The following is a 27708-nucleotide window of genomic DNA, read 5'->3' as shown; positions in this document are numbered from 1 at the left end:
TTCATGAATTTAATGTGGCCTTCCTTGCCAGTCCTCTTGTACCAGGCAGCAGTCATGAGGTTTCCACCTGCCTCATACTGCCACCAGGTCATCCTGCTGCCAGAGAAACTTGACATCTCACAGCACAAGTTTACCAGCAGCGTTGTTTCCAAGAATCCCAGTCGGCACCTCACTGGATTTTCTGGGAGGCTGAAGGAATAAAAGTTACTACAAGAACTGAAAGATGATAATAGAAAATGAAAGATAATAAAGAAAAGGGCGATAACAGGAACGACGGCTTAGCTAGGGGGAATGACAGCAGAAGGTAAGGCCCACTAGAAGATGAGGGAAAGGGTGAATTAGGAATAATATATAGTTGTAACACAGATGCCAGAGGAATATGATTTACTTTTCTCTAACTGAACTCTAAATAGTTATTTAGGAAACAAATTTACTCTTCAATGCTATATGTTTTTTAAAAGTGTCCAAATTTCCTATGCAGTCTGCAAAGAGAGGGAAGACTTTTCCAGTCTCTAGAGGGAGGTTGCATTTGTGCAAGCCTAAGGAGCTGTTAGGTAGCCAACTACTCCCTCCAGTGGTCTTTAGAGATACTTTCAATCTCTGGACAACTAAAATACAGGCATGTATTTTACGACGACTGTTCCCCCGTGTGTGTAAAAAGTCTTAGATCGGACTACATGCTTATAAAATTAATTCAATAATTTCAATCAGAATGTTTACTAAAATTATACAAATACATAAATACTTGTTGGGCTTTGGCTGTGTTGTCCTACACAGTCTTTATGAAACCAACTTTTAAAATAAAAGCACCGGCAGAGCGAGAGATACGGACTTTCAATGCAGCATTAGCTTGAGTGATGCCAGAAGAGATATTCTGGGACACAAATACATGATCCCGCAATGCTTTCTGTAAGGTGACTGCTTAATAGGAGCAGCTGAGCAGAAGCAGGATTAGCTCCTCAAGGAAATACAAAGAAACAACGCTGACAGAAACTGTGCTTTCTGCGTTCAGCGCCAGGACTGGTTCACTCACACACCACTGTCTGACAACGATGGGCAGCTTTGCGCAGCTTACAGTTCTATTTCTAAAGAGAAAACTTAATGCAAAGTAACTCCCATAAAGCGACTGTTGGTGTGAAGAGCTTTATTCAGATTAGCTTGTGTAACTTTGCTAAGAGTTGACAGATGATCCATCAGCCACCACCACAGTAAGAATGATGCTGCTGCTGTTTATGAGTAGGAAACTGAGGTTAATCTCTCAGTTCCGATGCAGACTTGATGCAGGATTATGCTGCCCTCTCCCAGCACCACCCTTCGGATGGATGGGGACGACGCGGGACCTGGGCCGCCTGGTGGGTGACAAGGCCGCGGCCCGCCGCCCCGCCGCTCGACGATGGCGGCCCCCGGCCCGCGGGCACGGCTGCCCTCAGCGCTGCGCATGCGCTCTGCGCCCCCCCCCCGACGCTCCAAACAAGGGGGAACGCGCATACACAAGACGCTCTTCCCCCCGCGCCGGTCTTTCCGTTCTTGCGCATGCGCAGCTGGGAGCGGCCATTCTCTCGGCCCCCCTCGGGGAGGGGGCGTGGCCGATGGGGTGCGTCATCAGCTGCGCGCCTCGCTCTGCTCGTCAGTCGCGCGCCTGCCGCCCTCCCCCGCCGGCGGCTGAGAGCGCAGGCGCGGCGGCGGCGGGTCACGTGTCGGCGGCGGCGGCGGCGGCGGCGGCGGCGGGGCCCCGTGCGGCGCGGGTTGTTGGCGTCGCCGGCGGGGCCGGTGGCAGCGCGCGGCGGCGCCATGGCGGTGAACTACAGCGCCAAGGAGGAGGTGGACGGGCACCCTTCGGGCGGCGGCGGCGGGGTGGCGGGCGGCGGCGCCGTGGGCGGCGGCGGGGCGGTGAAGACCCGCAAGCCCGACAACACGGCGTTCAAGCAGCAGCGCCTGCCGGCCTGGCAGCCCATCCTGACGGCGGGCACGGTGCTGCCGGCCTTCTTCGTCATCGGCCTCATCTTCATCCCCATCGGCATCGGCATCTTCGTCACTTCCAACAACATCCGCGAGTACGAGGTGCGCGGGGCGCGGCCTTGGCCGCCCTCCCCCTCTCCTCGGCCTCCGGGGGCCCGGCCGAGCCCCGCGGCCCCTCAGGCCGGGCAGGGGCGGGGGCTGGGGAAGGGCCCGCCAGCCGTGGGGAAAGGGCTTGGGGTGCCGCCGCTGCCGGCAGGAGCGGGCGCTGGCGCGATACTCACTAAGGCGGGCGCGAATGGGGCAGAGTGTGCGAGTAGCTGGTTTGTTCCTCGTTGAACAGGCAGGAAAAGACGAGAGTGGATTTCGCATAGGGAAGTGGAGATGGTTTCTGTGATGAACTAATACCTTGCCTTGTCTGTTTCACTTTACTTTAACGCTTACACTCTTTCCCAAACTACAATTAACTTCCCCAGCTGCACGTTGAACTTGAAGAGTATCTGCTGAATGGATTATAGTTCTCCTGTTAATTTTAAGTGAACTTCTGGGGAAACTAATGCCAGCATATAGCCAACACACATCTGAATGTTGATCTTGTTTTCAATAAGGAAAAAAGAGTGCTTATCATTCATGAGATAACTTATGGTAATGGGCAGTATCTGAAGTTTCAAGGTAATTATGAATTCAAGACAGAACTTTGTGGTGAATGCATTGCTATAATTCTTATATGTTTATCATTTTAGATGTTCTCTGGGAGGCTGTGTTCAGAGGTAGACTTAACAGCAAAGATCCAAGAGAATGAGACCTTCGAGTGTCTTTTTCTAATTATACTTATAAAAACTGAAAGTCATTTATACCTGAAACTTAGCCATGCTGCTGTCATGAGAGGTTTCTCACTATTTCTCAGAACTGAACCTTATATCAAAGGTCCATTTGATAGCAGGATTGCTTTGTGTTGTAAGGAAGCTTTCCCTTTGGGCTAGAAAACATGTTTTATGAACACACGTGCTCAAATTGACAGCGCTGATTAGTTCCAGTAAGCTAATGGGACGAAGATTAATTGTAAGGCGGGGGAAGTGTACTTGTTTGATGTGTTGGAGAATGTGTATTTTATGGATCAAATCACTGCAGTCATTTAGGTAATATGTCCTTTTCATATAAGTAGTGTTCAGAATAGTGGTTTAATTGCTGATAATCAGTGGCAATGAAGCCCCATTAACTAAAGAAATTGAGGTAGACAACGAATAGTGAATGAATAGTAGTATCTTTTTTGTATATCTGGCACAATGCAAATAATGTTATAATAAAACCAGAAAAGGAAAACGACCATTATGTTGTTTAGAACTAAAACTTCACAGTCAAGGAGAATAAAAGCTGGAGTTAAAAAATAAAGCTGAAGTGTATCTTATAGTGTCCCAATGTTGTATGTAAGCTTATTTAAAAAAAAAAAGCTTCTTCTGTCAGAGTTTGAGGGCATGCATAATATTTTAAAGTTGACACAGGTGCTTCAGAGGAGATGGCCAAGTTGTCATGGGTATGTAGGCTTTTTTAATGCCACCTTGTAGTCATATTTAACATAATCACTTATTTTCAAAAGGACACTTGGTTTAGAAAAGTAACAAATATGCTTGCTAACACTGACTTGCTGACAACTGCATTCAAAATAGCCATACTTTTGTAGTAAAACAGCATAAACTCAGATCCTAATGATTTTAAGGTAAATAAAATTGGGTAAATATATATACATGCATGCGCGCACACACACACATATATATGTATTTTTTACAATGTCTGAAGCAGTGGAACTCTTTCCTATGGGTTGATCTATAAGGATAGAATACTCACCAGACTTTCATTTGAGTCCAAAAATGTAAGCTACTCCCTTACCTTGTATTTCTGTTGTGTGCACATTCAGAGATGTTATATACTATTGCTGCTTAGTAGCTCAGTCCTGTGCTCCTGCAGAGTTCTCCTGTGAGCCACTGACTATATCTTCCCACCAAACATGTGCGGTACTAAAAGCCATAGGTGAACTGGGAGCATGACTAATGCTCCCTTATGCAATCAGATTGCATACACAAAGCAGAAGTGGCCATTTACATTTGGAAACAAGATGGAAGGTGGTAGCCCACCACCTCTTCTAATTTCAAGACATTCACATTTGGAGAGGAATTTATTTATTTTGTTATTTTTTCTGAGTGGGTTCAGACTTGTGTTACCCACCTCACATGAAGCATTCCTCAGTCAGTTTAATAAGCTTTTCTGAGGACAAGAGGGACACAGTTCTTGACTTCTGAGAGAATGACTTCATGATATAGCAGTTGGGGTGTGCAGGTAAAAATGGGGAAGCTTGTGTTGTGTTCTCTGATCTTCATGCATGTTTCATGAAGTGTTTTAATGCAGAAATTGTATGTGTGTATACACACACATATATGTGAGATTATCATTTTAAAGGCAGGTAGACTAATACTTTTTATCTCCTCCAGCTCAGTTTTGAGGAAAAAACGTTTAAACGGAAAAAGGCTTTACAGTTGCAGTATTAAAACTTAAATGAAGCATTTTACAGTCCAGCATTTGGGCTCTAAATACCAGTGAGGGATGTAATTTAAGGTACAGCTACTGTCTGTGTCTCTAGCTTAGAGGGCTCCCTCTGTGGTTAGCATGCTGGCTTTTGATAGTAACCTCCAAATGTTATTTGCAAATAGCTGTAAATTTAACTTTTGGAGACAGGGCATCTAAAATCTAGATGCAGTGACTAAGCTCTTCTAAAAATGTAATTGGAACAGGAAGCAGAGCTAGTTATTTGCTCCTGCCTTCTAGACAATAGCCTACCTGTTAAGTGTGTATATATGTATGTATGCGTGTATGTGTGTGTGTATGTATATATATATGTCTGTAAACTTAGTGTATTGGAGTTGAATTGGAGATGTAATTTATGCTCCCAAAATACATATCCATGTACAGTTGGAATCATTCCTAGCCCTTTCCTGGAATTAAATATTGTAGCTGTTAGTATCTCTGGAAATTGTGCTGTTCTCATACAGGTGCAAGGATCGAGCAGCAAAATGCAGATTTTCCATTGATTTCCTTTATAAGCACTCTTCAGTTCAAATACAGAAGGTTTCCAGCGGCTTTAATATACCAGAATTATAGTGCTCTTATGCTGGTTGTTCTTTAGCTCTTTCTCATGATTTCAAAGGGGGTAAATACATTGGTGCTACTCTGAAAACACTTTGAGTGGAAAATGAGAAAAGGCTACATGTTTATTTTTTGGCTTGTACTCTTAAAGGCTGAAAGAGGCTTCCCTCCACCCTGTGGACAGGGAAGGATCATATTCACAGAGCATATTAAAGTACAGTAAGAACTGAGCAATATCCAAAAAATTAACTTGGTGGGAAAGATATCCTCTTGCTGTGCCTACCACTCTGAAATGTGTAGCAGTAGTTACAAAGGCAAGTAGACTATAAGGCATTACTAGGAATAGAAAACTGAAAAAAAAGTAGATTGCCATTGCGTACATCTTGAATGTTGTGTGCAGTTCCAGTAACACCATCTCAAAAATGATACAGAACTAGTAATAGCTACAGACAGGGGCCACAGGAAGATCAGAGTTATGGGATACTTTCTATGCAAGAAGTGGCTAAGTAAAATAGGATAAACTTGTGAGGTATGAAGTGTGTGAAATCATTATTTGTACGGAGAATATGCGTGCATGACAGTTGTTTTATTTCTACACTGTGAAAATATAAATGAACTCTGAAGGACCTCAACAGCCTGAAAAGTCATTGGTGGCAGAATACTTTGATACACTGGATGTCCTTAAATCACCAGTTGTTGAGAAGGTCCATGAAGGAAGGGCCCACTCTTGTGGGTTTGTCATACTTGGCCATTCCTTGGAGAGAGGATGCTGGGTCAGATGGATTTCTGCTGTGGCCCCAAAAGTTCTTAAAGTAATGATTTCATTATTTGTCAAGAGATAAAAACAGAGGTCAGATTTATGTTAAGCTATCTGAGAGCTTTAATAAAAGAGATGTAGGTCTCGGATAGATTAGCTAAAGGGATAAAGATACCTATTGAATGTAACCTGTAAATGTGGATGCGGAAAGAAAATATATGTTGGCAGTTACTGTAGAGTAAAGCCCTTGGTTAGTATTGATGCTGACAGCATTGGTCAGAGGTGTGATTCTGTTTTGATATATATCACTTTAATGCTTCACACAATTTAGTTAATGGTATTTTTAAAAATGGAGTCTTTAGATCTTTTGCAACCTTAAAGTACTGAGTTTTGCTCTTGATTTGAGATAGTTCTTTCGTTGGTGTGGAAGTTCTGGGATATGGAGGTTTAGTTTTTTTGTAAAGGAAACACTCTGTTAAGACTACTTCAGCAGGAGGGAAGAAAAATCCAATTAGCTATGAACAAATGAGATCGACAGTTTGTTTAGAACAGTGGTGGTCTGTGTTCTGTTGCTAAATAGAGCTCTTGAGGACTGCTGCTGTAGTGCTATTTCCAGATCAGCATAGACTCAATATCTTGTTTGGTGAAGGAAGCAAAGACTGCATGATCCTGTCCATCTTTCCCCTCTAATAGCTTCTGAAGCTGTCTTGTTTTAGCTAGGTTCGTTAGAAGGGGATCTTATCTGGCAGCAGAACAGAAACTAATAAAAAATGCCTTTGCTGAGGGAAGGGCTGCAGCTCATTCCTTAACAGATATCAGAGAATCTGTAGGAAGACAGACCTTGAAAAAGATCCAGAGAAAAACAGGCTTCAGTCATTTCTTGAACATTGAAACTATTTGTTTTATTTAACCTTAATACAGATATTTGGACAGATCATAATTCATTTTAATTTTTGATAGCATGTTTGACTACAAGCATAAATAAGAGCAAACCATTTGCAGCAGACTTTCATAGAACATTATAGGCATTGTAGTTCAAATGATACTGCTCTTAAATAGTTTGTTGCCATACCTTGGCATGTGTTGCACTGCTTTGAGCTTAAATTCTAAATAGGAACTATTTATAGACATACTAAGTTTAGAAATAGTGAATTATAGGTAGATGGAAGTTTTTTCTTCCTAAACTTGGAGCTAACCTGCTGAACCCACGTTAATTATTTCCTGCCCTTCACATACTCAAGCCGTATACAGGAGAGAGCTAATGCAATCAAGTGACTTTAGTCAGCTTGGGGCATAGAGTGAAGCCATGGCTGCTCAGGATATATTATGTCATGGTAGCTTAAGTTTGGTTTCATATACTTTTTTTTTTTTTTTTAACTAATGAGCTACACTATTAAAACCAAATAATTTTCAATAAGCCAGATTAACACTTACGGTGGTCTTGTTCATCTACAGGTATTTGCCGTTCTTGGCAAACCAGTACTAATGTCTTCCTCTTCCCTTCTTTTGAGAAGTCTTCTGACTCTATTTAGATGCTTAAATATGGACAGCAAAGCAAAATCTTATGTGAAAGTTTTTTTGTATTTAATATCTAGGTTGACTTTTAACCTCTTTGGAAAATATACAAAACCCCAAATCTGCTTGTATAGTATGTGTGTTTAGAAACATCATGTTGTGTTGAGTATCTGTTTTTTCTTTTCTTTTTTTCCCCAGCAGTAATGGTCTGCCTCAGCGTTAAACTTTTTTGAGGCAGAAAATTGAATCTTTAGACCTGGATAGGGTTTTGGAGTTGAGGTGGAACGAGGTTGCGAAACGAATGCTGCACCAACTCTTTGGCTTATTAATCACAATTTTTTTTCTCTACTGTTGTAAATTAATGACTTTTTCCTATTATAGATTGATTATACAGGAACAGAGCCGTCTAGTCCCTGCAACAAATGTTTAAATGTGTCCTGGGACAGCACACCACCTTGTACTTGCACCATTGATTTCACACTGGAACATTCATTTGAGGTATGTTACATTGTATACAAAGTAGAATTAGAATGGTTTGATTTGGTTTATTTGATAATTGATAAAAGTACTGCATCACTTAAGACTTAACATTTTTTTCTATATGAAAGGACTATTTCTGGTTGTCTTGTTAACTTGGATTTAATAGACTCTGTGTGTGTGTTTTTGTGTGCCTTTTCAACAGGGGATGAAATGGGTATTAATGTCCCTATCAGGAAATGCATAATATTAACTGAAATGCTTCTGTTGTATACATGTAGATTTACCATCTATGTAATTGGTATGTATTATATAACTAGTTGGTAGACCAGGTATTCCTGGATGACTTAGAAAAGCTCAGTTCAGCAAGAATTAGAAAAGATAAGTGTTTTCTGACAAATTAGAGGCAAACAGTGAGGCTTATGTGCTTAGCATTGGACAAGATGAGTGTTGGTTTAGTACTGATGGATGTCTTACTGATAGTTTATGGCATGTTGATGCCGTTTGACTTTAGTATGCCAGCTTCCATTAGGATAGTACTCTTCATGTACTGTCAGTAGGAAGAGAGAATTGAGGCTCCTAATTTATTAATGTTGCTGTAAAATAAAGACAGAATTTGAGAGGATAAAATTTAAGCTTTCTTTCAGTCACTGTTTTAATGTATTTCATTGATCTCTATCTTCTTTGCATGAATGGTAATCCATTTTGCTCCATCTTGCTTGTTGTAGAGCAACGTATTCATGTATTATGGACTTTCCAACTTCTATCAAAACCATCGTCGTTATGTGAAATCTCGAGATGACAGCCAGCTAAATGGAGATAACAGTTCATTACTTGTAAGTATTTATGCCTGGGTATTGGTAAGCAACTAACTACTTACTATTGCATAAATCACCACATACCAGGCTATATATTTTAATAACACTTAGGTACTAGATTTTTTTTGTAATAGAAGACAACATTGAGGAATTGATATTTTGGTTATAGGAAATGACTGTGTAATGTACTGTAATATTTTATGGTAATTTCAGTCAGTGGATGGCAATGGTGTATCTTCAACGTTTCTCAGTGTTAAATAGTGTAAATCTGTCATGTTATCTTCAGCCAGTAAGATCTGCTATCTCTAGCCATTCTGTTGAAGTTTTCATTGTCATTGTAAAATAATTTTCAGTTACTTGGCATTTAGTTTGGTGTAGTGCAGCCAAATGAACCTGCTTTTGTAGACTCAGGTTCAATACTGAACTTCAGCATTATTAGGAAATACCCATACTATGTATTCTGTTCAAAACACTGTGTAATGCTTAGGGCCAGACCACTTCTCTTTCCTAAATTTTAGGAGGAGTGCAAGGTCTTTATGTGGCTCCACCCAGAATTGCGCACTCCCCCCCCCCCCACTTTTTTTTTTTTTTAAACTTGTAAGTCTTCTAAAAGGGAAGAGTTCCAAGAGGTTACAGCTGATGAATGACATGGGATCTTTTTTGCTTGCACTTTTGGCATGTTACTGGAATCCTTGCAACTTTTTGCATTTTATGTTATGCTGTGTGTGGTTTGTTTGTTTGTTTGTTTTTTATTACAGTCTGTTTTCTCTAATACTGACTCATATTAAAAAATATCCTTCATCAAAAGAATACTTGAGTATTCCTGATGGGGAAACTGCTTCTATCAAAAGATTAAAATGAAAAAGTTCTAATAGATGGCTTCCCTTAAGAAAACAAACACAAAACCCTTATTTTTTTAGTATGGCCTTTGTGAGATTCCAACTTTATTTAGTTTTTTAAAAGAAAAATCATTGTGCTAGCTAATATTGAATATTAAAGTACTTGTAAATAACCTGACTTATCAAAAGATTATTTTGTGGTACATTTAAGATGTACAGATTGAGGTATTGTAGTTAAAAAAAAAAAAAAAAAAGAAAAAAAAAGTTAATTGGGTAAACTAGCACAGACTTACCTTGCTCTTTTTCTTTTTAAATATCAGAATCCAAGTAAAGAATGTGAGCCTTACCGCACAAACGAGGACAAGCCCATTGCTCCTTGTGGAGCTATTGCCAACAGTATGTTTAATGGTATGGTAACATCTTTAAATTAGCACTTAAGATATTTTCATGGTCTAGTATATGTTTTGTATTGTATTGGAAGTTAATCTGAGTAAAAACATCATAGTCTTTTTCCTTTTGAATTAATTGTTCAGTATAAGTAGATATTTTGTGCTTTACTGATGTGTTTTTTTTGGTTGTTTTTTGAAATGGCTATCGGAATTGAGTTAATATTATAGCACACAATGGATGAAAATACCTGTTGTGAGAAGCTGTTACAACTATGGAGTAGACATGTAGATATTATATATGTATAATACACTGCTATCTAATACACACAGATTTTTACAGAATAGTTTGTGGTTGCGGCAGGCAGGTAATGTCTTGTCCAGTTTTTTGTTTGTTTTTGTTTCTCCTGGAGATAGTTTCACTGCCTATGAGGATCATCTATCAAATGAAAGTGGGGTTTTTTGTTTGTTGGTTTTTTTGCTTGTGTTTTAAGCTGATTTTCTAATTTGAATTTGTCCTTAGATACATTGGAATTATACCGCATTGATAATGATACAAGGATTCCTATTACTTTGATTAAAAAAGGCATTGCATGGTGGACAGATAAAAACGTAAAGTTCAGGAATCCTTCAGGAGATACAAATAACTTAACTGCACTTTTCCAAGGTAAGAAAGATTTGGAATTTTAAGAACAAAACACTAGCAGAACACTTCAAGTACGCTTTGATTCAGCCTGAATTTTACCTCACTGACATTTTAATGAATGTGAAAATACTGTGGTTCTCTGAAGAAGATCGAGTTAAAGAGTACTCTAGAAAGGTTGTCTATAAATAATGAAAGCTACAAACTTAATGTGAAAATGTATGTGTTTAACTTTTCTGTAATCATTTAAACTTTGAAACTAGGATCTGTTTTTATGCTGTGTTTTTTTTGTCTTTTTGAAGTTCCAGAGAATTTCTTTCAGTCAGTGGCTTATCATCAGTTTAGGCCTGTTATTTGCTGTGTTCTGGGTAATATAAAGCTCTACTATGCTTTACAATACTTATCATATAGGGGAGAGGGGAAGCCTATTTCATTGCAGTGCAGAGTATTAGCTGACAAAGTTTGTTTTTTAGTAGTAATCATTACCTGTCAGATGTGCATTCAGTCTTGATTAAAATAACTGAACTGAAAATACTCAAACAGATACTCAAATAGAAAACAGTTCTTAAAAGGCTTGTAGTTTTTCTGGTTTCTTAATGCTCTTCGTGGCAATTGTTCTTTAGTTTTTACTTACTTTGTCTTTTCTGTGACACTTTGGCAGCTAATTCCTATTTTATGTTGTGGTGGTTAAAAGGTTCCCGGATTAAGTGATTTTGCTAGTTGCAGTTTGGGTCATTGAAGAAATCAGAGGATAACATTTTATGTGAATTTTAATTTCTGATCTTTATTTCACTTGAAGACTGAAAATAGTCTAACGTGCACTGCTCTAGGGTTTGGATTTAGCTCTAAAACAAATCCTGTGATTGTTTTAACTAAACTCTTTATATGGCACTTTCATTTAAATATGCCTACCAGTAGATTATGCATAGTTTTCTAAAAACCTGATCTTTTTTGTGATTAGAAGTGACTAAATTCTCTGTTGGTTGTTGAGTTAAATACAGTTCGGTAAACCAAAATCGTCTTTGGCTAACAATGTCTACAAGTAATCTTCCTTGTGGCTTTAAGGTGTGTATATGTATGCAAGGTGTATAATAGCTTCTGGTTTAACCTGATGTGGGTTTATTGCTTAGTCACAGACAAATTCTATGTTAGCAAAGTGATTCTACCCTTGGTGAGGCAGATAACTTACCCTAATACATGTGCAGAATTATATTTCCAGTAGATTTAGGAAAATAGTGCATAAGGCACTAATGTGACATCATCTGAAATTATGCGTAATTTTATTTGCTCATGGTCCAAGAAGTGGTAGTCAGACTGTAACAACTGAGCAGAGGAGTTGCAGTCATAATGTAGAATTATTTCACTAAGGTAGACTAATATTTTGAGACAAGACTTCCTAATCTATATAAATATATAGGGGGGAGGAGAACTTGTTTAATCTAGAGAATAAGTGGATATGCACTATTATTTAAGCTGCAAAAAATAAAGTTCTTAAGCAGTCCAGCAGCCTTGCAATAGGAATGAGCCAGCCTGTCTGTTCATACTACTTAGAAGCTAATACATGTTCTTTTGTAATATTAGAATGAATTTTGATGACCCCATGTGTCATTTCGAGTCCTGTATTTGAAATGCGCTTTATTTTTGTTTTTATTTAATCTTAGGCACAACAAAACCTGTAAACTGGCCCAAGCCGGTGTATATGCTGGACTCGGAGCCTGACAACAATGGCTTTATCAATGAAGACTTTATTGTGTGGATGCGTACTGCTGCTCTGCCTACATTTCGCAAGCTGTATCGTCTCATCGAAAGGAAGAATAACTTACAGCCTACATTACAGGCTGGAAAATATTCTTTGGATATCACATACAGTATCCTTTAAAAAAACTTTAACAGCTGCTAATGGCATTAGCTGGATTACATGCATATATATTTGTGGAAGTTCTAGTTGAACTAGCCTCCTCTCCTAGGATCTCTGAGAAGAGACGGTAATGAACAGTGGTTGAAAAGTGTTAGTGAGAATTACAAAGAATAATTACTGTCTTGTACTCCTGTGTGAGTTGATAAAATCAAGTTGTGCATGTTCTGTTAGATGAAATTCAGTTGGGTTTTGAGGTTTTATAAATGAAATGACTGGGTTAGTTTGACTTCAGGATAGCTTTGTGAAGTCTGCATTGTCTCAACTACTCAGAGCATCTTCTGAAGAGTATGATTCTGCAGGGCTGCCCAGAGCTGTTTTAGCCTAAAAATGTATTATAGTTCCAGATCAGAAAAGTTGGAAGTATCCTGCTTCAGAGAATGAAGGATCTTTAGATATATTCTAATACAGGAATGATCTGTAAATTCGTAGCCTTATTGCAATTTTTTTTTAAAGTTAACTTTCTTTGATATAAGTGCAGTTTATCATAACACTTCTAAACTATTGTGTAGTTCACAGCACTGCATTATGTTTTTTGAGTGTTTTTTTTGTTTTTTTGTTTTTGTTTTTTGGTTTTTTCTAGCAAGGATGAAAGCATTCAATTGCTCAAAAAGGTTCCTATAGAGGAGGCCTTTGTGACGAGATAATGGAGACATATTAATCTCAGGGAAGAATACATTGTATAATTGGCCTGACAGGCAAATTTTAGAGGACACTAGTGTTCTGTGTCCTTAACTTGAGCTCTCGCAAGAGTAAGGTCACTGTCATTAACCTTCTTTCTCACACATGCTGTTCATGTATGTGGGTACTTTCAGTCTTCACTAGGTGCCTTGTGGAACAGAGACTAAAGCCTGTGGATTGAGCTTTTCCATCTGATATTCTTGGGCAGATACAAATGCAGTCTGCCTCTGTTCTGACTGACAAGAAGATGTTTAGGCATGGCTCAGGTAATACTTAGCCTGAGACAATAAGCCTTGATACCTGTTACGTGGCTTAAGTGCTGAAGCCACAGCTAGCCATTTTCTGCTTCCTGACGGAGTTTGCCTGTAAAATACTATATAGGCACACTTTACTTACTCTTAGGTTGGTAATGTGGTCAATTTGTCATGTGAATTTTTATTAATTGGCATATGCATTGCTAATCCTTTTCTGCCTTCCTGTGATTTTTTTTTTCTATGGACTGTTAATTACTGCCTTGACACTAAAGGGCATTAAATAGCTGTGAGAGATGCCTCTCATGAATGCAGGAATGTAACCTTTGTTCAGGAGTTCAGAGCCCCCTCTAGGTCCTTCTGCAGCAGTACGTATTGTTGTCAAATTACTCTGCTTGTAGACTTACTCCAGAGCAACCTGCTCTGCCATGCAGTTGCTCAAATCTGTGTATTAGAAAAAGAATGGAACAGAGGTAGTTGGTAGCCTAGAAATTTGAGGGTACATTCTCAGCCTGTTAAGTTTAGAGGATAATGACAAGATCTAATCTAGGGCAGACTGACTTTGGAGGTGAGAAAAAGGCCAGAGCTGTGGATCAGGTGGATGATGGCCCATCATTCTGTTTTGGGCAAACTAAAGACTAGGCAGAGGTGCAGGAGGGTTGTCATAGTTACTGTATTCTTGAGGTCTGAAAGCTCTGAATCATTTGTTTAGTTGCTGCCTAATACTCATTTAGATAGCTGCTATAGTTGTCTTTGCTGCAAAACAGTGGGGAGTGCTTATGAAACTGAAGGAACGTTAGTAATAAAAACTTCCTAATTAAAGAATCTGGTTTTCTCTCATTTTATAGAAGTTATTTTCAGAAACGGACAAATTCTTCCATTTACTCTTCACTTAAAAAGAGGTAGAGAACTCCTCCCATGGCATTTTTCTTGGAGTAGTTGACAGTGCATAGATCAGTCCTTGTATAAATAAACACTAAATCTTTAATATCTGCACTTCCTGTGTTCACAGAGGGATGTTTGTGTTTGGAGCGTGATTGAAATGATCCACGATTTTAATGTGCCAGACAAAATACAAATAGGTTTGGGAATGTGCTTCTTGTTTTCCTATATGTTCTTCAGATTATCCCGTACACAGCTTTGATGGACGAAAAAGAATGATCCTAAGCACCATCTCATGGATGGGAGGCAAAAATCCCTTTTTGGGAATTGCTTACATCACTGTGGGGTCCATATGCTTCTTTTTAGGAGTCGTATTGCTGATCATCCATCACAAATATGGAAATCGAAACACTAGTGCAGACATTCCCAATTAATCTTGCATTCTGAAAACCAATGTACTGCATGTGCATCAAGGCCAGTCCAGAATGGACCCAGTTTTTGAAAGCTAAATCTCTGCTTATGTCACTTCTGAGGCTGGGTGTATAATTTTTTTTATCTAAACCCCCTTTTCCTTTTGCAGTGGATTAACTCTTGAAAATGACGGGTATACAATTAGCTATATTGATTGTATCTCTGCTTATGTCAGAAACCATTTTCTGATATTTGCCTCTAACTGGGCAGGCCACATGATGCATATAGCTTCTGTTCCCTTGATGCATCTGCTGCTTGTTTATGTGCTGTGTAATGTCAGTATGATTCAGTACATATAGATTGTGTGGAGAAAGACTGTTATGGCATACTGTGTAAATTTTTAAGAATCTTCAGAATTCAGGTGTCAGTGCTGTTGAAAGGAAAACTCAAGTCTTTAATTGTTTTTCAACTTAATGTGTTGTGTGCATGGGCTCTTACGTTTTCTTGCTGAGATGTTAATATATTTATACAAGTTGTTAAATATTTTTCCTATGTCCTACCCAATTCTGTTATGTTAAATACTCAAAGTGCAGTGTAATTACAGCACTTGGGATTCTTTTTATTTTTACAACAAATGTGCCTGGCCAGTAAACTAGTATCTTGTGAAGATATTGGAAAACCTATTTGTTAATTATCTGCATGAGTCCATTCTAAAGTGTGATCTAAATTGGGAAGTGCTTGCTGCAGGTAGAACCTGCTTTGTTCTAATTTTCTTCGCTTTAATTCATTTCTAATATTAGTTTACCTATTGTGCTTGCTGGTTTTAATTTTTATGAGTAGCTCCAAGCATTAATCAAGAAGACGTTAAAATGTTTTTTTCCGTTCAGAAATCTGGTTTGGATAGTTCTTTTACTGAAGGAGTTTCCTTATTTTCTTGAGGTATATATTTTCCTAGCAGGCTTTGTTGTAAAGGAAAGGTCATTCTCTGTTTCCTTGTTTGGAGTAAGCAACACATCAAGTTCTTGCTGTGTTGAGATACTGAATTAGAGAAATTCAAAAATTGAGATAACAGTAGCCTTTCAAATACAGGTTGAGCTTGCTGTGAAACCGAATTTAAATGTTGCAGTTAGAAGCAAAGTGCGGGTTAGTGTCTTAAATCATATTACTGAAGGGTTCACTTTTTGGGTTAATTCAACATTAACTGTAATCTGTAAACTATTACTTTGGTGACTTTTTTTTTTTTTTTTTTAAGATGATGCACAGAAATTGTAATGTATATGGTGGAGATCACTTTATATGCAACTAGCTTGATAAAGTATTGAATATATATTAAAAAGAACTAATAAATTCTGCAAACCATTTACTAAGAGATTTTATTTTCTTCTTTAAGATGCATTAGTTCACCTGGGTAAAAAGATTTTGTGAATGTGATTCAGGCAAGCTATATTTCTGGGGTTGCATATTTGTTGCAAGCTATTTATTCATGGTATCATTGCTCAGTGTATAGCCACCTTCTAAACAGTACTGTGTTCATTTATCATGCATACATGTGACCATTTTTTACTGAATTACTTCTTTTGGGTAATCTTTTTAAGCTAGCAGTTTTAGTATATAAGTTTGTATGAACTGTGGAATGAGTCTAGCTTTCCATAACTGCATATGGTATTCTATTTGCATAATACTGTGATGCAGCATCAGGCCATTTAACATCTAAAAGACTGTTTAAGATTCTACAGTGTTGTATTTATATGCTGCTGGAGTTATAGAGTAAGGGTATGTAACCGATATTTGTATATTGTAAAGCAGAAAATTCACACAAAAGGCTAAATAAACTGGCTTTTATCTGTAGAGCAGTTGCTAGTCCGGAACTTACTGAGCAAGCAAGGGGACTTCTCTCAGTTACTGGTTATTAACACATTTTGATTTTTAAACTGAGTGTTTGTCACTTTAAGTATATTTTGCTTCATTCATAATTCCTATCTCTTTTTCAAGCAAGGAAAGCTGCTTTTTGGGCTGCATTCAAAATTAAAAAATAATATTTTTCTCTCTGTACCTCAAAAACCATTTTTCAGTACCTTACCTTTTTTGTAGTGAACATAGCTGTCAGTGCTTGTCTCATCTTCTTAATGAAGTGTATCAGGATAAGTATTGCTGTTTTCTTTTTGTTAGTTGTTTTTATCTGCAAGTCCATAGCAGTGAATACTTGTCCAGCAATATGCCTGACAAGCTCAAAATACCTATAAAACTATAAAATGTCAGATCAAACTGGTGAACTGTTCACCTGGTCTCATTTGTCATGGTGTAACATTGATGATTAACTCTCATGATACTTGGACTTTTTTATTTTTTATAAATTGCCCATATGTAGTGTGTTCAAAGATCAAACCATGGTGACCCTAATAACTGACACTTCTCAGGGGCTGTGTTCGGTGTCATGTGTTTGGATTTTACTGCCTGTGACCTGATTCTTCAGTGGCATCTTTCAGAGGCATTTGCTTCCAGGGTTCACTCAGAATAGGAAAAGCAATGCTTCTTCTCTCTTTGAATGCTAGTTGTGCGCTTTCCAAACCCATCCAACTGAGGCAGGGCCTGATGTGTGAGAGATGGTAAGCTTCCTGGAGGCTGCTGCTGACATGGGAGCCTGCTCATAAGTGAATCTCTTCTGGAAAGAGTAACTTGGGAAGCTGAGATATAGCCCTGTCTTTTGCAAGAGCTCTGCAAAGATATTCTCCTGTGTGAGACCTACTTTCTAAGCACCGTTCCAGTCTCTTTTTAAAATCTTCATACCGGTAACAAAGCAGATTGTCACTTCAGGTACTTTTTTACTATATCAGGCTAGTTGGGAGTTGTCAGTTGCGCTTGTCTGAGAGCAAAGAGTTTATTAGTGTGTAAATGAAATGAGAAGGATACTTCACAGCCTTTACCTTCCAAGGTGACATTGGTACAGAAACTAGATTGTCAGCAGCCTGATTTTCCTTTCATTATGAATGTAAGGCCTTGAACAATGCAAGCCTTGTCCTTTTTTCTTCTTTTTCCTTTTAAATGGAAATCTCTTCGGGAGGAAATGACAGGACAATGTAGTGTCAAGTAACATCTGCGAGCATTTGTATGTGCTTGACTTAATCAAACAGAACAGTGAACGTGATTAGCGTCTGGATTGGATTCGGCTGTGCCTTTCTCTTTGTGCTAGTTGCAGTGGGAAGATGAGGGTTACGGCGTGGGTAGATACACAAGTGTCCAAGATTCGGCTGAAATGAGTGTGTAGTGGAAAGAGGTAATTAAGCCTAAAGCAGAATGTACATAGTTGCTTTAAAAAAAAAAAAAACCAAACTGATTGTAATGCAACCACTGAAGACAAAGAACAAGTTGTAACCATACAGTAATCTCAAGGTACTGCAAATGGCTCTAATCTTTAAAGTTCCTATAACAAGAATATGATTTCTGATCATATTCCTTGGAAAAAATCAATCCTGTAAGGGTCTTGCATTGTGCATTGACTTGATCAGTGAGGGGTTTAAAAAAAAAAAAATCCATGTAAGTTGGACACAGGTGGGAAATGAAGTGAACTAAATAAACTGACTTTCTCAAGTAAGAGCACAGAAATGATTATCTAGTATTGTCTGTGCTGAACAGCCTTCCAGAAATTCTCATATTCCAATTTGGAGAAAAAATGTAAAAATTTCTATGTCAGTTTTGTTCCTGCCTCTCTTCAGTAGCAGCATGGTCAGTTTATGAAAGAGGCTTACATCCTACTGCTCCTACAGCATGAAAAGGGATTCCAGGGTAGAAAGCCTGTTTCAGTGCCATAATCCTGACTTGGTGGTAAAATGTATTTTTTAAAATTATTTTTCAGTATTAACTTTTCCTCTGATCAGCATAATTCCATCTATGCCAAATTGTGAAGTCTGACTGTACTTGACAGTTATTTAGACAGAAGTCCATTAAGGTATGGCCTGCTAAGAACTAGTATCCTTATATAAATCTGAGTCACAAATAAGAAACCACCTTCTTCTGAACCCCTCACTTCAAATACACTCAAACTGTGTTATGAATAAAATGATACTGTAGGTTACTCTTGCCCATCATTTGAGTTTATGCCAACTGTTACTATAAAGTCTGAGGTTGCTGTCAAAAATGATCTATTTTGTTTCCTTTTGGGAATGAGTACATATAAAAGCATGAGTCAATAATTATTGAAGCTCAGGAAGGTTTTTTAAAAAAGTTTTAATTGATTTGAAACAAAGTGGGTGGAGTTCTTTATTGCTGGGCTGTTGTTTCAGATAAGATGACCTGAAAGAACCAATCAAAACAAACCAAATACCAGCATTATGTGCAAACTTAATTGAATTTCACCTGAGCAGTGGATTGTGCTCAGATTTTACCAAAAAAAAAAAAAAAAAAAAAAAGTGACATGTTTTAAAGAGTGTTAGAGAGCCAGAAATGTAACTGATGACCTCATTAATTGTTATGAAAATAGAAAAGTTTGGACCCTGGCCATCTTGGAAGAAATGAAAATGTGACTGCTAGCAGGCTTGCCCAGTGAGGTCCAGAGTTAGGCAGTTGAAATTAATATATGCTTCATAATAGATATTTGTAAACTTTGCACAAACTCTTGTTATATCTTTCAGCTTCTTAGGGAATGCTCTGAGAGAGGAAACTTCTAATTATCTTGAAAGTAGTATTGCTTTTACCATTCTTGTCAAAGTCTTGTCAAACTCGTGTAGCGGAAGTTCTGCTAATAGCTAAACAGAGTATTTGTTTCTAATGGGAACTGTGATATGAAGCTTCTGTCTTGGGGAAAACAAATACTTTACTGAGGGGGTGAAAAAAAGGAATTCTAGATAAATGTTACCTCACAGATACGGGTTACTGGTCTTGGAGGAAGGAGAGCTAGCAGAAACAAGGCTTTTATTCTGTTGGTGCACATGACAGTGGTGTAGATAACTGGCAAGAATATTCCCTCTGTGAAATCAGACTCTAATCAGTTTGCTGGTTCTGAGGAAAATTTTCCACGGGAGATTTTCAGCAGGGACAGAAAGCACTTAAAGGACTTGAATTCTAGCCTAAGACCTAGGAAAATGGTTCCCAGTCTCTCCCTCTTAAAGTTGGTGCTTGGTTCCAAGCACACTTGTTAGTGGAGAGAAGTAATAAATAGTCAGCATGCCTTGAAAAATAAGGCTCGTCAATGTTTAGATTATGATGAGTTTCAGAAACCTGTAAGTTAAGTCTTCAAAGCTGTAGGTGATTTTTGTTGCGGGAATTCAAGCTCTTAAATCAGTGTGGTTCAGTACCTGTTACAATTATGTGAATGAATATAACATCATTGCTGGTAACATTTACTCTCTCAGTTTGCAGCCTTTGTTAATAAGAGAAGATAGCTAAGTTCTACAGAAGGTCCTCCTAAGCTTACCTGAATGCATCTCACTTCAAGTAAACAGTTGTTAGACTTCCCTGTACCTAACTGGAAAATTACCTAAAAATCCCAGCTACTGTAGCATAATCCAGTGTGTAATGAACTGAGTTGATAGACTCTACTTTTTTTCCCACTATTGAGCTATAGATTAAGAGGAAGATGGAGAGCAAGGAATTTCTTAATAATCTCTGTTAAATTCTAAACAGTCTTACTCGAACAACGAATTAGAATTCCACACAATCCGAACCTAGAACTGATACACTGGGATTCATTCCTATGTAAATAAATTCATGTTACCGTTGGAAAAGCAAGCAGCAAAGCCATCCAAGGAAGAGAAATAACCTTCCAGTTGCATAAATTTTTTCCCCAAGTTCCTCTCTGAAGTTACACTGACATTTAGCTGAGAAGGGGCACCTAGGGATCAAAAAGGACCTTACAGTAAAAACAAAATAAATGAATCTCTGGAGTGCATCTGTATAAGGAAAGTTAAGTGTGCAGTTCCCATTTAGAAGCTGATGGAAACACTGCAAAAAATGACTTGGGCCTATACTACCTTACTTCTTACAAAACCGTATTTTGTTTTAGGAAGACCACGTGGTCAGCAGGTGTTACAATTATATATATAATCTGGGGGCAGCCTAATCTGACTAGTAATTTTTAAAGTCTTCCCAAGGTGACTATGATAAAAGTCTTTGTAAGATGAGAGGTATAGTAAAGATCTAGATTTTGTTCCTGATGTTTTCAGTGAAAGAGTCGGGAAGAAAAATAGTGTTGGTAGATTATGGAGAAGGAAAACCTGCATTGTTCCTGCCTTACTAACTATTTAGAAATTAAGTTTTCTGTATCTCCCAATACCGTGGTAGTCTCTCTAATTGCAGAGCTATTGGGCAAGAAGTTATCCCCACCATCTCCCTGTCTCATATTTTCTGTTTAACTTCCAGATTGTGGTTTGCAGGCAAGATACAGGAATAATTAGTTCATGAATGCTAGTGGAGTACTGAGTGACTGATTGCCCAGCCCTGTTTAGACTTGGACTGTTGTGGGCTTGGGAAAACACAGACCTTAACATTCTTAGCTAGTGAAATCAAGCTCCTTTTAATGTTAGGAGGTGGCTGTGCAACTTGTTATTGCAATAACACAGATATTCTAGTTAGCTGCAGGTTACCCTATTCAGAGCCATGTCTAATCAGGAGCAGCCAGTTGCTTGCTGTCTTTTCAGCATGCTAGATCTAAAACATGTCAGGCACTGAAAGCAGACTGCCTGGGGCAAAATCCCAGAAGGCTGCTGCTTTTCCGTGTCTAGCCAGCATTTAAAGCAGTCTTTCCAAGGAAGCTGTGCACTTGGTGTAACAGCGTGGGAAATACTTGACGTAAGTCCCAAAACCACAAACCTTGAAGTAGAGCTTACACTGATAAAAAGGTAATACTGGCAAGTTCTTTTACTGCAATGTTAGTGTGCTAAACAACTCAAAATAGCCTGGAAACTGATTAAGATAAAACATGGTGTGTTTTCTCCCTTCATGCGCAGTACAGGCTTTAACTGGGGTGATTACTTACTTTGTTTGCAAGAAAAGTATCAGTGGGCAGGCAAGGCTCAGGAGGAAGTTTTTTTAAAAAAAAAGAAAAAGAAAAAAGAAAAAAAGGGGTCATTCTCACCCTTCCTGCTGTACTAGAGGTTTCCAACTCCACACTTAGACTGAATGTTGACTGGAGTGTTTGTGCAGGTGTGTGTGGGGGTTTTTTTTTTGTAGAGGATTTATATCCCCTCTTATCATCTTCAGAGGTAAAACCACTTTTTTGTGACGTGGTTATTAGCTTACAGATTAAATCACATTTTCATTCTTGCTTAGGCAAAATTGTTTAACAACTACATCTTGATAAAAACAATTTCATTATTCTTCAATAAAATACATGCAAAAATTACTCTAGCCTGTTAGGAACAGTAGCTTTTTTTTGCATCTTAGTTGAAATATTCTCACCCTGAAGTTGGAAGTTGTCATTTCTCTTCCTTTCCCTTAAGTTTTCATTTCTTCATAAAATACTGAACACTTAAGACACCAGTTGTGCTTGCTCTGAGCAGCCCTTTTGTGGCTTTGATAACCCACATACTAAGCTTTAAGTAAGGTCTTTCTGTTGTATTGTGTATTTTGATAGGCAATAGCACTGAAGCACAGATTCGGACATAGCAGAGTATTGTCTATACAGCAAAAATGAAACAATAATTATTTCTTTGGAGATTATGATCCTTTTAGTAGTGTTTAAATGCAACTGAGTATATGAAGATCAAAATATGAATATTGTGTACACACATAAGATGAAAGCTTGAAAGAGTAATGAACGGAAAACTATTTTAAAGCAGTAATGTATTTTGTGTTATTCTATAATAGCATTGCTTGAGTGTTTGGAAACTATTTGTTAAATAATCTGTCCATGCTCCTCCTCTGTTACAGCACATTCTTTTTCTCTTTGGTTATGCTTTATAAATGGCATTTTTAATATTCCACTCAGGTAAGACTTTTACCTATGGTACCTTTTTATCTTTGCATTTTTAATTGGTTTCTTTTTAGAGCACCTCATCAGATTGAAAAGTGCTGTTCTCTGAGATATGATTCTTGTTATTTTCATACTAGGTTGAGCACTGTTTTGCTGCATTTGACACATTTTTCATCATGAGGCTTGGCACCAGTGCAAAAACAGTGCAATGCCAAGAACTTGAGTGCATTGCAACTGCAGCAAATCCAGGAAATGCTGTTCCTGACTGGGTCATATTCCAGTATAAAGCTGAAGCATGAGAGGATGTAATCATGGAGCTGGATCTGCAATGCAGAAGAAAAACACAGGTTTCTCAAAATACTTTTGTCAATCAAAGATTGATCTAGGTTAGTGTCCTGCCTCCAGTGATGGCCAGAAGCGCTGTCCCCACACACAGACCAAGCACAGGGTGGTGCTTTCCCAGAGTACCCTTCTGGCCATCTGCAGGTCAGAAACTTTAACCAAAGCTGATTTTTCTTTAAGGCTTTAATAGCTCTGAGGGACGCCTCATGCCTGAACTCGGCCCGGACGAGGGCTTGGAGCCGCGGTTTCCTCACAGACAGGTGCTGCTTTGAAGCTGCCTCCTCCCAGCCCTGTGGCCGTTATGGAAGGGGGCCTCCGCTGACCTGGGGCGCTGGCTGTAATCACTGTTTTACTGGGGAAAGGCTGTTGGGGGGCGGGCGGGCGGGCGGAACAGCCTTTATCAGACCGGACGGAAAAAGCAGAACGCCATCCACGCACCCGCCCGTTCCTCCCTGGGGCCCCTACGCGGCGCCCGCCGCCGCCATCTTCCTCTCGGCGGCGGCCTCTGCAGGGCCGCGGCCGGAGGAGGCGTATCCGTCCTCAGGAGGACCGACCGCCATCCGCGAGGCGACGCTCTAGGCGCGCAGCGCGGCGTCGTCGCTGGTGGCAGCAGAAGGGGCGGGGGGAGCTACTTCCGCTTCCGCTAGCTGTGCCCTTGCTGCCGGCGGGAGGTGACGGGACCAACAGCCGAGATGTGGCGAAACCTGCTGGTGCGAAGCGGGGCGGGGGGACAGCGGTGTGTGTGTGTGTGTCTGCGTGTCTGTGCTCCCCGGGGAGGGCTGGGAAGCGGGGGCGGGGGGCGGCTTCCGGGTTCCCGCCGGGTGCTGTCGCCGCCCTTGTGGGCGCGGGCCCCGTCGGCAGGGCGCGGGCCGCGGCTGCCTGCCCGCCCGCTGCCTGTGCCTAGTGCTGGGTGCTGTTGAATGAGCTACTTGGGGAGGGGGGTGAAACGGGACATTTCAGCTCTTGGCCCAGTTGCTGCACTTAGTGATGGGTTTTAAGTGCGTGGAGTGACGGGGGGGGGGGGGAATTATGCCTGTGTCAAGGCTGTTACTATAGCAGATATTTGTTTCACGTTCATAAGTTTAAAGAGAGAGTTTTTATAGCGTGTTGATTTGCGGGGGGCGGAAGTGGGGGCAGGTAATGTCTTGTTCCGTTACTTGCAACCTTCCAGAAGTGTATCCAGCGGTTACATTTTATTGGCAATAGTTTGGGAGGAAAAATTTTCCTTGAATGAGAATTTTAGGAGCTTAGCGATACAGTTGATTCTTAATTTTGAGACTTGACCCGCCAATGAAGGCAGACTTTTAGCCATTGGAAGAATTATACAGTAGGAACTACATGTTTTTGGTGGCCTCTCCTGTGATAAAAGAGTACCTACGTGATCTGACTACAGAAACAGATTCTGTAAATGTTTTAAAATGTCTTTAAATGTTTGGTTTTTTGTTTTTTAGATCTGTTAAGGTTATGCTGCAGATTCATAAATCTGTTTTCAGTTTCGTATTGAAAACAAAATCTTTTTTTTAATTAGGTAACCAGCCAGTCAGTCTCTTGTATGTATGTTGGAAGATTGATTTGTGAAGTTTTTTTTAAAAAGAATCTCTTTCTTTCTTTGCTGTCTTTTTTCCATCTTGCTTTTAAAAGAAAATAGTTCTTTTTCAGTGTGGCTATATCTGAAAAAATGTACTGCTTTTGAAACACTGTTTATCTTTTGTCTTAGGCTCTTCGCCAGATTTCCCGGAGGACCATAAGCACTGCTTCACGCAGGCAAATTGAAAATAGAGTTGCTGAGAAGCAGAAGCTTTTTCAGGTATTGAGTGAACACTGATAATAGAATATTGGTAGAATGTAGTTGTATGTTTTGTTTGTTTAAAAAAACAAACTACTAAAAGCTCGCTTCATGTCTTTGTTGAATTCTTGAATCAGTTGTATGACTACAGTGTTTGAAACCAGCAAAGCAAAATATTTTGTACAGAAATTAGTATTATTTGAAACTGCATAACTTGACTTGTCCACTCTTCAGGGATTTTTACTCTGCGAGATGATTTAGTACCTGATTTTGTTATGAGCGGTTGGTGCTGTACAAACGTGTAGATAAAATACTCTGAAATGGGATGGGGGATTATTTTCTAAGAACAAATGGAGAAAAATAGCAAGTGAGAGGATAGAAGTACAGTGAAAAATCAAACCTGCTATCTTACAGATATATCTATAGCTGCTAGATAAGCCTCGTAATTCTTAATGAGGATGTAGTAATAATATACTTCTCAGTTATAAAAGTAGTAAAGATCTTAAAGGACTGGATTCATTCCTAGAAAATTAATGAATCTTTAAAAATAATTTCTGAATCATCTCTTCTTGTTTGGTAGGCTATCTAGTGAGAACTGGTGGTTCTTTGTGTGCTAGAGCAGTGGATGTTCAAGAGCGCACTCACAGCTGTGAGCCTTAGCCTGGAGCAGTACCTTTGTACTGAGGATGGAGTAGGCTGGGCTTCAGCAATGGGAACGGGAAAAGTATGTGTTAGAAACCTTAGTTTAATAGGTTTTATGTCTTCTGCTTTCCTTTCTCCTGAAAGAGAAGGCCAGTCTTCTTTGGATGCTACCTAAAGAGAGCAGTGTTCGTTGTGAGCTAACAGGGAGTAGGATACTGGCTGTAGGTGAGGTAGGTCCCGTTTCTGCTGACAGAGTTCTTTAGGCGTATCTCAGTCACCTGGCTGGCCATGAACTGTTTCTTCCTCCTGTTCCCTTCTTGTGTGATAGCAAGTTAAGTTGGGTCAGGATGCAGATCACCAGCACTAGACGCATTCTGGAATTTCAGGGCAACTTAAACTTGCTGGGAAGGGCAAAGATCATGTGGATGTAGTGTTTAGAGTGTTTAACTTCGGGTGGAGTGAAACAATGATACCAGGAAACTGGTAAGAACAGAGGCCCTTCCCCTTGCTGCCACCAGTCTGTGTAGTAGGGGCTGACTATGCTGGAGACTGATGGGAAGTTTCTAGGGCCATTAATTACACAGTGTGCACCTGCAGGGGCTGGCATCTGGTGTCAGAAATGTTTAAGCATCTACCACGTGCTAGTTTATAGTACCATTACTATATCTCCATAGCAAGTGATCACCTGATACTGGAGCGAAAACTTGAAAGACGAGGCTGAATCTCAAATGAGGTTTTCAAGATTTTCAAAATCTTTTGGGAGGAGGGAAGATAATTCTGGGAAGTAATTCTTGTTCTGGGTGGCTTTAGTTAATTACATTCAGTATTGCAAGAACTGCATTTACATAGTATGTTTTTTTTTTTTCTCACTTGTTTCCATTAGGAGGATAATGGCATTCCAGTACATCTTAAAGGTGGGGTAATGGATGTTTTGTTGTATAAAATCACCATGGGTATTGCAGTTCTTGGTAAGGCTAATACTAAAATACTTATTATTTGGTGCAATCTCCAACATGCTAATATTAAAATATTTACTCTTCAGTATATTTCCTCTCTAAATCAGTTATGCAGCTCATTTAGTCTGTTCTTTAGAACGTGAGAAATGCTTTTTGTAGAGAGAAATAAAGGACTTTGGACATTCTGAATGCCCCTCCCCTTTTTTTTAATTTAGCTTTTCATCTGAAGCCTTTCTTTCCCTAGCTAATTGTACTATGCACTGCAGACTCCTTCAGAATTCATGTAATATTTTGGACAGAGCTAGAACTACTTAAATAGTTTATTCTGAAAAGGAGTAAAATGTAATGATGGCACCTATGCATCACCAGCCTGATTTTTCCTAGTGCTAAGTGAAACTTGCGTTGCTGAGGCTTTGTATGCTGTGAAACTAGCAGAATATATCCAAATTTTGTGATGTTGTCTATGTTTAACCTTCATGTTGCTTGTTATGTGGGTTTGTAATCGCCTCTAGCATAACTATGTTGCTCTAATGGATTTTCTTCAGTTATCTTAGGAATGAATAATCAATACTTCAAGATTATCCATGTAGCTTCTGTAAACATGAATTCACCCCTTCCCCCTTTTTTCTGTTTCTTTTTTTTTTTAAGGCCTTTCTTTATATTCATGCAGTCTATAGAGAGTTATTTAAGGATTTTGTTCCCTAAAAGCCAGTAAATCACTAAAAATAGTTGAGACGTGGCTGTGCAAATATGTTGTGTCTGAATTACAGCTGCTTATTATCATTATTTGTTCAATGACAGACTGGGAAATAAATGCTGACTAGAAACAAACTGTGTTTACCATTTTGAAAATACCTTTTCTGTCTCCTTCAGGAACAGGCTATGCTCTTTATGAGCTGACTGTAGCTTCATTGCCCAAGAAACAGAAGTGATTCCAGTTCAAGATGCCTTGGTGACTAGCATTTCTTCGTCCAATTCCATGTGACTATGGTCGCGGCTTATACTTCTTATAAGCATCTGACAATGTTTGGAATCGCTGTTTGATTGTAACATGTTAACTGCAGTTAATAAAGCAGTTTTTACATTGCTTTGTGGTGGTCTGGATTGTATCAAATGTGTTCTACATTAGAGTGCATTTTACTTTCATTAAACATTTATTGAACTGATCGACCTACAGATCTCCTAATTTTATTTACTGGCAAGAGCCTTTTTTCTTTGTATGTGGTTTATGTTAATACTTCAAAAGTGAGTTAAATGCCCCGAATCCTCATCAGAAAGCGACACCTTATGTTTATTACAGTAATTTTATCTTCTGGCTTTAGTGGAGCAAACTGATCTTAAAATAATGATGGGAATTAGGCTACACCTACACTGAAATGAATACTCAAATTGAGAACATAATGATTA

The 27708-nt window shown here is 39.1% G+C and overlaps 2 protein-coding genes across 2 annotated transcripts; both read left to right on the top strand.

Annotated features, from left to right (window-relative positions):
* The first annotated feature begins 1634 nt into the window (after nt 1–1634).
* TMEM30A (transmembrane protein 30A) lies at nt 1635–16522 on the top strand. The gene is made up of 7 exons (XM_026102282.2): nt 1635–2061; nt 7748–7864; nt 8572–8679; nt 9821–9908; nt 10410–10553; nt 12191–12397; nt 14499–16522. Exons 1-7 carry the CDS (start codon nt 1792–1794, stop codon nt 14690–14692), a joined length of 1128 nt encoding a protein of 375 aa, XP_025958067.1. The 5' UTR covers nt 1635–1791; the 3' UTR covers nt 14693–16522.
* A 6953-nt stretch (nt 16523–23475) lies between these two features.
* On the top strand, nt 23476–27388 carry LOC112984437 (cytochrome c oxidase subunit 7A2, mitochondrial). Its single transcript, XM_026102294.2, has 4 exons — nt 23476–23627; nt 24635–24724; nt 26229–26313; nt 27175–27388. Exons 1-4 carry the CDS (start codon nt 23610–23612, stop codon nt 27231–27233), a joined length of 252 nt encoding a protein of 83 aa, XP_025958079.1. The 5' UTR covers nt 23476–23609; the 3' UTR covers nt 27234–27388.
* The last annotated feature ends 320 nt before the right edge of the window (nt 27389–27708 follow it).

Source organism: Dromaius novaehollandiae, chromosome 3 (genome assembly GCF_036370855.1).
Source record: "Dromaius novaehollandiae isolate bDroNov1 chromosome 3, bDroNov1.hap1, whole genome shotgun sequence".
Taxonomy (NCBI): domain Eukaryota; kingdom Metazoa; phylum Chordata; class Aves; order Casuariiformes; family Dromaiidae; genus Dromaius; species Dromaius novaehollandiae.
Note: the sequence above shows the minus strand (reverse complement) of the source record. Positions and strands in the feature narration are given on the sequence as shown.

Coding starts and splice junctions, on each gene's coding strand:
- TMEM30A (XM_026102282.2), top strand. CDS start 1,792: ATGGCGGTGAACTACAGCGCCAAGGAGGAGGTGGACGGGCACCCTTCG. Junction 7,865..8,571: donor CACTGGAACATTCATTTGAG/GTATGTTACATT, acceptor TGCTTGTTGTAG/AGCAACGTATTCATGTATTA. Junction 9,909..10,409: donor TGCCAACAGTATGTTTAATG/GTATGGTAACAT, acceptor ATTTGTCCTTAG/ATACATTGGAATTATACCGC.
- LOC112984437 (XM_026102294.2), top strand. Junction 24,725..26,228: donor AGAAGCAGAAGCTTTTTCAG/GTATTGAGTGAA, acceptor TGTTTCCATTAG/GAGGATAATGGCATTCCAGT. Junction 26,314..27,174: donor CATGGGTATTGCAGTTCTTG/GTAAGGCTAATA, acceptor TGTCTCCTTCAG/GAACAGGCTATGCTCTTTAT.